Genomic DNA, 9530 nt, shown 5'->3' on the forward strand with positions numbered 1-9530 from the left:
CTAACAACAAAAATCAGTTGGAAGGTTGGCATACAAATTATTTTTAATCTAGCCACAGTACTTATTTATCGTAAACCGTTTTAAGTTATTTATTTATTGAATCATGAAATTAAACTATTGTATGAAGAGTTTCACATACTGATGTGAAAATGTGAGTAAAGGACTGAGGAGGTATTTTTGAAGCACTAGAATATTTTTGTGTAGTGCGATTTAGAATTATAATGGCACAAAAATACGTCTCCTGAATAAATAGATTTTAAGTTATTGTTTTAATCGCTACTTTTATCAAAATATGGAAATGCTAATTTATTTTCAAATTTCTACTTCTTTATTGTCATCGGATAGGATATTATTTAAATTGATTTTAAGTATTTAAACAAAAGTGTTAAGAGGTTGGCCTTTCATTGCCTGTCAGACAATGTATAATATTTGATTCAAATCGACCACGATTCGCTACAAAATGTAAGATATGAATGCGATGCAGGCAACGCACCATTACGTTAACAGAATGATTTGAAAGTATCTAAATTATATCTTATTAAGAAATGATTTTACAACTTTTATTTATTTGCCACATTAGGCTAATGGCTCCGTGCACGATTACAGCGCCAACTAGCGTCCACAACTTTGTGGGCTCTGTCACATTGACATTTAGGTCGTATATTTGTGAAAAAATATCGAAATGAAAAAATAACAAATATTTTCAACTAATAAATTGTTGTAATACCACGATTTGGGTGGAAAAAAGGTTTTGAAATCATTTTGGTCATTCAAATCAAATGAGGTAAGTCCAAAAAGTGTGTTTAATTTTGATTGTGTCAGGGTTTGTTTACTTCATTTATAGTTGTAGTTTTACAGTAAAACAAAAAGAAAAAGCTACTTTAACGGTTTCATTATATAACAGTAAATATATTTAAATGTTTCTGTATCGCTAGTAATAAATTAAATATCGTTTTCAGATCGAAATGAGTATCGTTTTGAAGACCGGGTTTGTGAGAGTTACAATATCAAATTCCAACCACAAACCGTATTTAAAGGAAAGTTGTTGGTATTGGCTGGACAAGTCCGAGATGTTATTAAAATGGATTATGGAGAATCGCTTTGCCATTTACAGATACATCTGATGACATGGCTAACATTATTTCTACTTTTGACCACCATGAGCGCTGCGATAGATTATGTCCCCCCCACCTAGTACTTCGCACCCAGCGAATAGTACTTACCTATAGTGTGAAGAAGGAAAAGGTATATCTACCTTTAATGATTTTATTAGTTAGTCTTACATTTTACCATACGATTATGTATACGTTTTTATTCCTACTGGCCTACCTTTTAATACTTTATACTTATTACTATTTCTCAATAACAATACATTTTGCGAGTGGTGTATATGAAATGGACTTTTCTACTGTACTTGCACAGGCCATGCAAAAATAAGCATTATTTCGACGACATACAAACCAATGGAAGATGGATAAGGCACCAGGGTACGTTTCACTACTCGGTTTTTCTCTAGAGCGTCTATAAAACTGATCAAATCTTGAAAACATTATTAATGTGCCCAATGCCCATTAAAGCCCGGTCTGTGAGCACGTAGAATTTTGTCCAATGACCCCAAGCTACCCATCCTTATCGCTCGCGCGTAATTATGTTGCTGTCGCGCTCGCACACTCACTGCGGGCGCCCGTCGCACAGTCGCGACAGCAATATAATTACGCGCGAGCGATAAGGCTGGGTAGCTTGGGGTCATTGGACAAAATTCTACGTGCTCGCAGACCAGACCATAGTTGGCGCCACTAGCGAGTAAAATCCTGAATCCAAATTCTTTGAGTGAGGTTGCTAAAACAGTGGCGCCAACTGGTGAGCGCTGAAGCTTGCAATCACCATGGCGCCACTTGGCGCCGCTATTTCGTAAGGTCCATCCAATTTGGATAGAATAATCCAAATCTGTGGTCCTATCACTCGCCAGTGGCGCCAGCTGATGAGCGCAATTATTATCAACTTGATAGACGACCTCAAGAGACCGAGAGACCATAATATCTGAAACGTTTCGACAAGCCTGTACTTCTAATGCAAATGATATGTACAAGAAAAACCAAATTTTTAAAATTATGTAATATGTATCCATTGCATGTAAGTGTAAATATTCTTTTTCAGGTCAGTTTCATCATCGTTCGCTCGTTTTCTCTTTAAGTTATCTTAAAGAAACAGTTTACAATATCATGAAATGGACTTTATCAGGAACCAAACTGGTGAATCTGACCCTTCTAAATGTTCAGGCATCTATAATACTAGGGACAAAATAAAATAAAAGAATGTAAAGTAATNATGTCATATAAAATGAAAACTAATTTTTTAACATATTTAACTAATTTTTTTTCTAACTAATTTTTTTACATATTTAAGTCAAGTTATAGGTTTTTCTAAATGTTCATTGTTCACTATTAAAAACCAAAAAACATTTCATTCTTAAATAATCAAACATTGGAAATCAATCACCGGTATTTTTTTGGGTATTCATAGCACCGTTGCTCTAGAAGAGATGCCCACCGCCCTCTAGCGAGAGGAAAAAACCATTGAAGAACACTGGTGACAATGACTACGACTTAGGTTGTACACCCTTGACATGAATTTTAAATTTTACTGTCTTTAAATTTAAATTATAATTGTCATTTTTATGAATAAAGATATGAAGAAAAATTGGGTGCATTTTTTTATATCATTTTTTCGAAAACTTATCGATACATCTATGTGAACCGTACGAAACATACCCAGCACTAGTCACATTCGTTTGATAGCTGTCATTCTAATCAAGCTATATTGGATAGACTATAGTAGAAATACCAAGCCTTAAGTTGGGATTAATCGCTATCAATCTGTTAAAGAGGATACGTAAGAACAGAATCGATATCAATGTTAGTAAGTGCTCTCATTTAACATTCACACGCAAAACCAATGCCGTCAAGTTTGACGTTGTTTACTTGACGTGACCTTTCTTTATAACATCTGCAATAGCAACATAGACAGCCTTAACCTTGCATCCAAAACGCTTACTTTTGGTGCTCCTCGCACCCGTACTAGACATACTAAGCTTTTTAGCAGTTCTTTGTCTCGCAGTAATTACTCCCAAAATTCTGTGGTATGCAGAATGCACCGCATTTATAACAAAAAGTTTAGTCAAGTCGATTTGTTTTGCACGTCCAGGCACTCTTTCAAGAGGGAGATTTGCGACTTATTAGGTAAATGAAAACTCACGCACACTCACACACACACACACACCACACACACACACACACATATACACACACACAACCTGCATGCAAGCCTATGTTTCTTTTTTTTTGCCCCTTTGACTGTTTTTTTACGAGATTGTAATAATATATAGAATCCATTATTGGCTGTAAGAACAAAAATACCTGTTTGTATTATTATTATAAAGAGCTGTGGTTTTCTGAATAAAGAAAAATAAAATAAAATAAAATACGTGTGATCATTATTTGGTTTTATAACCATAAAATTTGTTCTAATTGATCCCAAAGCTGAGTCCAAAGTGAGGTCTTTTTTCAAGTCACATTTATGGTACCTATACATATGTTAATCATTTATTAAAAAATTAAATGTGTTTTTCTTTAAGGATATTTATTGGGCTTTCAAATAACACCAATATTGCTGGGGCACCATGATTGTGTCAAAAGAAAATCTTTAAAGTTCGCGTCGCGGAAGGTGCGGTTTGATGTTGAGTGTAGAAACAACCACCACATCTTTTCCAACTCTACCCATTTTGTAAGGTAATTCTACCTAGATTATTCAGGGTCTTAAATTTCATACCATGCTAAGCATCGTAGCTAAGCAGACAGGCGCGTTCTCTGCATTCTTGGCTGAGCGACCTACGCATTCAGCTGAATTTGCATATTTACGAATATTGTCGATGGCTTGGCAAACGGTGTATTGATTTTATTGTCTATTTGTATTGAGATTTGCTGCACCTTCTCGTAATGCATTTTCGTTAAAGCCGAGATTATTTGCAAACCATAAACCGCCTAAGTATATTAGTAAATTCTATTATCTTCTTCAAGTTTTTCAGAAAAAACATATAACTTATTTTAAGGTTATTTTCTATATTTTCAACCGACTTCAAAAAAAGGAGGAGGTTCTCAATTCGACCCGTATGTTTTTTTTTTTTTTTTTTTTAAAATAAAACCGACTCCAAAAAACCTACATTAAAAAGCAGAAAAATAATTACTAATAACCTACTTATTTATTAGGACGAATTAATATTTATGTAGGTATACCATGATTGATACTTTTGGAGTCGGTGCAGGCAAACTTTACCTACATGTTTCATAATCTTGGCACCGACTCCAGAAGTATCAATCATGGTATACCTACATAAATATTAATTCGTCCTAATAAATAAGTAGGTTATTAGTAATTATTTTTCTGCTTTTTAATGTAGGTTTTTTGGAGTCGGTTTTATTTTTTTTTATAAAATTTTACTTATTTATTAAGCAGTTAACAAAATGATGAACCTTCAAGAATCTTGTAAATTATTCAATGTAGTTATTTCACTATCTTATTTTATTGTTATGTTATGTCAATATAAATAATAATAAACCACTTCTCCTTTTAGTCTCACGCGGGCTTAAAATCGAAAATGATATTTCCGAAATGATAAGTAATGTTATTTACACAGCCTTCAATTACAAATATTCGTCTGCGTAAGTATCTCGTATCGCAGCGCAGCACACGCACTTTAACTGAGACGAAGCACGCTCTCACGCATTATCCACACTTCAGAAGAGCAACTTATCCGAATTTTATTATCATCTTAAAGTGCTACAACAACTTCATTATCGAAGGCGACACTTATTTTGCATGTTATTTTATTAGTGAAAGTCGTGTGTAATGTTGACATTCCTCGTGTATGGCTCTATTGCCTTATTTCTGTTTATACAAAGTAAAGGTAAATTGTAGACTGGCAAAATTAAAAGTAAACTCTTACCTAGGCTACGAAATTTACCAATTGAATTTACTTTCGAATTTTTCACAATTGAGACAGAAGAACTCACTATTATCAGTATAATTTGGTTACAGTTCATTAATGCGTATGTACATTAATATTTATAACAGCTTGTTAACTAATAGTTAAGAGTTAGGAACATTCAAACACTTTCTTTTGTAATTTATAAACCGATGTTTTCATTTGTAGATATTGCTAGTCTGTAGACACACGTAAAGAATGTTTAATTTTATTTTATCATTAGTTTTCATACTTTTATCATGCTTATGAATGTTAGATATAAGCAGCGTTCTCGAATAAGTGTAGCATGGTAATAAGAATGATAGTAATACTAAAATAAGGGTCATGTTTATTTGGCAGGACATTGCATCTGTGTCACTTTAGCAATTTACTGGAAAGAATTTGGGCTTAATTTTATATTTATCAAAGGCTGTGTGTTTGTGTTTGCGCAGCTTTGTTTTGCCTTATCAAGCAATCCAATGCAAGCCCTGCAATTGCGAAAAAAATGAATTAGTCATTAATGAACAAATGACTCTCTATTCATGATAAAGCTGTTTACTCATCGACAGTGTAGTCATTACATTATTTCAAATCGGAATTAAACGATTAGTTTTGAGTTGGGAATTTTGTTATGGCATAAATAATTATTACCTATGTTGTTCTTTGTGGTTGTCCATTTATGCTATAAACTTTCAGAGGATCAAATTCATTACTCGGTAAATACCTACAAATAACAATTCCAAACAACTGGTGGAAAATGGAAATTCTTGTTTAATGAAAATAGCAATTAAAAATATTTGACGATTGCTTACAAGTAAATTACCTCATTATACCTAATTGGTATCGCATGACGCAACTTTCATTCATTAGCAATAGTAGTTATGCGTCGATCGCAATGTCACCAACAGCCGGGAGGTTGCAAAGGCGAGCAGCTTAGCATTAGATGATGGTGATGACGCGCCCGACAGCCTTCGCCGCGGTGGAACAACTTTCCCCGCGCGCCCCATTCAGATGTTTGCAGGACTTCATTTTCTATTGTATGCATTCCACATTAGTGGACAATTTGTATGGAAACACTCAACGGTTTGGCATGACTTTCTGGTTGACGGCACGTAGGGGCCACAAAATCAATAGGCAGGAGTATCTACTAGGCTTCAGACTTTTTAAGTACTGTTTTAATCAAGGTTAATATCTTTAGTGTTAACTTTTACCCGTAGGAATTTTGATTTCAATTCCAACAATATGTGATTGAAATTATCTCGTAGCTCATTCCAGTTATTATTCAGCCTCTTTTAAAATTTATTTAAAGGCAAATTAAAATACATCAGAACAGTAGAACAAACGTATTGTACCCACGAGTATTTGTATTGATTGGACCAATACATTTCGTTAGTGCATGAATGCGAAACATGTTGAAAGACCTCCCAAATATTTCGGCAAGCAGGTAGGTAGGTTAGTTACTGAATATAATGTTGTTACCGGTCGAGTGGTGACGTCGCAGAGTCGGCATGCGGACTCGCACCTGTGCCGAGCGCACGGAGACGCCACACTGGCCCTTACCACCTCAGTGATAAGGTTCACTATTGTGTAACAGTGCTCTCGATTAACTGTGAACCGCGACTTGCGCAACTCGGGCCCTTGATGCACCATCTACGATCACCAGCGATTACGGAGACGGAAGAATCCGCGTTGCGAAAACTGTAATGCGTTTTTAACGGATTCCGAGAACCGCTCTAATGCATTTTTTCCAAGAGTGACGTGATTGTGATTAAAACCTTCGGTCAGCGGCGGAACAATGACCACTGGCGACCCAGTTCATGTCACAGGTGCGCTTTGTTGGCGTTGTGAACAATCTCAGCGCTTTTCTCTTTTAGACTCACGGACGGTGTTATGTTTGTAAGGCGTCGCAAATGATGTTTATAGAGTGGGTGATAGATCTTCAACATTTTGGCTTATTACTCAGACATCCGTTTAAGTTTGCCACTAGTATGGTATAGGCATGTACCATAGTATAATTTTATGCCTGCGGTATTTATCAATTAATATGCGAGTGCTGTCACGAGTCACATCCGACGCGCACAGGAACTCCTTACAAGTCGCGCGGGCGCCGCCGGGGCAGCCGCGGCCCAGCACTGTGCCCGGGACTGGCCTGATAGCCCTTCGAGTTATCATCCAATTTCTGCTCGAGCTGAAGTAATTGTGGCCGAGTGTTGCCGGAGCAACGACCGTGTGTGAGCCCCAGCGCCCTCTGTCGCCGCGCGCCGCACTGTGCGAGCTCCGTCAGCATTCTTTACAAACACAGCTTATACAGCCTTCTCGACGAAAACTCGATTACTCATTGACACCAGCCTGACATTAATCTCACGAGATGACACCGATTTGAGTGTCGAGGCGATCGCCCGCGGGCTCGCTGAACCGTGGCGATACACCGGTCCCCGACCGCTGGCCGTATGTGGGATACGTGTAGGGAGCGACGACGTACGGGAAAGCGACGCTCGCGCAGCCCCCGGGCCCTGGCCGCGTGGCGGCTTCGGCTTTCCTCCCAGGTACTCACCTCGGAGCTCAGTTCTGTGAGGTGTCACCGCTCTCCTCGATCGCTTTCACACACTACACTCGCGGCGGTACTTGGCGCCTCAGCGGCGACTCGGTTCACACTGGCCGGCGCGCGCGCCCCTCCGCCCCGCCACCTGGCAGGTGCGCGTGCGGGGGGCGGGGGCGGCCTGCGGAGTGCGGAGGCGCGGGCGGCAGTCTCGGCCCGAGCGCGACTCCGCGAGCGCGTCATTCACTCCCGAGCGAGACATGTCCGCGAACGGGTCAGCGGCGACCGCGCCGCGGCTCTGCCACGTGCGGAAATCGCCCAACTTCGACGGGTACGGCTTCAACCTGCACGCCGAGAAGGGCAAGCCGGGCCAGTACATCGGCAAGGTGGACGACGGCTCGCCGGCCGAGGCGGCGGGGCTGCGGCGCGGCGACCGCATCCTGGAGGTGAACGGGCACAGCATCGCCGGCGAGTCGCACAAGCAGGTGGTGGCGCGCATCAAGGAGCGCGCCGAGGACGCCGAGCTGCTGGTGGCGGCGCCGGCGCCGGGCGAGCCGCTGCCCGACCTGGACGCGCCCGAGCCGGCGCCCGCGCGCGCGTCCCCGCCGCCCGCCTCCCCGCCGCCCGCCGACCCGCCGCGGCTCAACCTGCACATGACCGCGGCCGAGATGCGCGCGCAGCTCGCCGCCAAGAAGAAGGTCGACCCCAAGAAAGTCCCCATGGACCTCAAGTCCAAGTTTGACATCGTGAAAAAACTGTGAGGCGCGGTGCCCTGTGCGGAGCGGCCGGACGAGCCGGCGGTGTTGTGTGTGCGGTGTTCGTACTGGATGGCGGCGGGGGCGGAGGCTCGGGCGCGCCCCGCGCTGTTGCCAACTCTCGCGTTATCACTCGCGCGGCGATGACATAAATAACAGAGTGCAGGCTGCGCTGCGGCCGAGGTGTCCCGATGCTTTACCACTGATGTAAAATATTTTTATGCCTTCTACGAATTGCCATTGAATTTTGTACATACATACCTAGTTGCTACACGTCGTTTTAGTAAGTAGGGATGAAATTTTATGTATTTATTTTTACTACGAGTATATTCGATTGAGAATGTTTGATTTTAATTTTGATTATCTAAATGTGTAGATTAATTTTATTTACATTAAGTGCAATTATTGTTGGATGATCAATAAATTTAATTTTACCTAAAAGCTTTGTGTATTATGGATACTGGCGTACGTAGCTGTCCCTCCAGCGGAGGCTGCGTCGGCGCAGCCAGCGGGTCTGGTGATGTCACCGCGCGCGCGAGCCTCCGCTGAGTCACACGCGGCGGGTGATGGCGGCTCCAATCTGCGCCTAATCGGAGCATAATTAGTTGGTACGTGATGTTCCGGGCTCCGCACTGTCAGCGCGGCGTTATCTCGCGCGCTCGTCGTCCGCGCTATCAGCTAGCCAAGATAATTACAGATAGCGCGATACTCGAATGAATCGAATTATAGGCAGGATCATATAGAAACGATTACAATAGCTATAGTTACTTAGGTACTTTATAATTTTTGTCTATTCATGATTGCCCTGATAGGAACTAAGTATTCCACTTGAATTAGGCATTCCGCTGGAATATAGTCTAGTTGTTTGTATACCTGAGAGTTGAACAGCGTAATCGTTTTTTATTAGTGTAAAAAACACGCTAACTTATTATTAACTTGGTCTAGAATGTTGTTGTGGTAATGATGAATTAAATTAAACATTCTTATATTTATAATAGACTACAAAATGGTGCCGTTGTCAATGCGATAAGCTTCGGTATCTAATCTCTATAAAATATATCCGTGACTGAAAGTATGAAAACAACATCCATTAGACACCTTCTTTGGAAATACTTAAATTACAATTAAGTTTAAACCACTCTATGAACGTAAAAACCGTGTTGCTTAAGTCCTGTTTACATTGAAGGCTTATACCTACTCGTATTATTCGATTAGT

The 9530-nt window shown here is 40.5% G+C and overlaps 2 protein-coding genes across 4 annotated transcripts in view; one reads left to right on the forward strand and one right to left on the reverse strand.

Moving 5' to 3' along the window:
• Nucleotides 1–7696, reverse strand: part of LOC114365902 (epidermal growth factor receptor kinase substrate 8-like protein 1) — a 37659-nt gene extending 29963 nt beyond the window's left edge. For 2 of the 3 annotated variants that reach the window (XM_028322610.1, XM_028322609.1), the window contains exon 1: nt 7575–7694. The gene's annotated coding sequence lies outside the window, so the exon portion shown is untranslated. Of the gene's footprint in view, nt 1–7574 lie in introns of all 3 variants that reach the window. The other variant, XM_028322608.1, reaches the window with a different exon arrangement.
• Nucleotides 7697–7742: 46 nt separating this feature from the next.
• On the forward strand, nt 7743–8595 carry LOC114365910 (Na(+)/H(+) exchange regulatory cofactor NHE-RF1). The gene has a single exon (XM_028322623.1). It carries the CDS (start codon nt 7820–7822, stop codon nt 8318–8320), a length of 501 nt encoding a protein of 166 aa, XP_028178424.1. The 5' UTR covers nt 7743–7819; the 3' UTR covers nt 8321–8595.
• The last annotated feature ends 935 nt before the right edge of the window (nt 8596–9530 follow it).

This window comes from Ostrinia furnacalis, unplaced genomic scaffold (assembly GCF_004193835.3).
Source record: "Ostrinia furnacalis isolate ACB-3 unplaced genomic scaffold, ASM419383v2 OfSCF7680, whole genome shotgun sequence".
Classification (NCBI taxonomy): domain Eukaryota; kingdom Metazoa; phylum Arthropoda; class Insecta; order Lepidoptera; family Crambidae; genus Ostrinia; species Ostrinia furnacalis.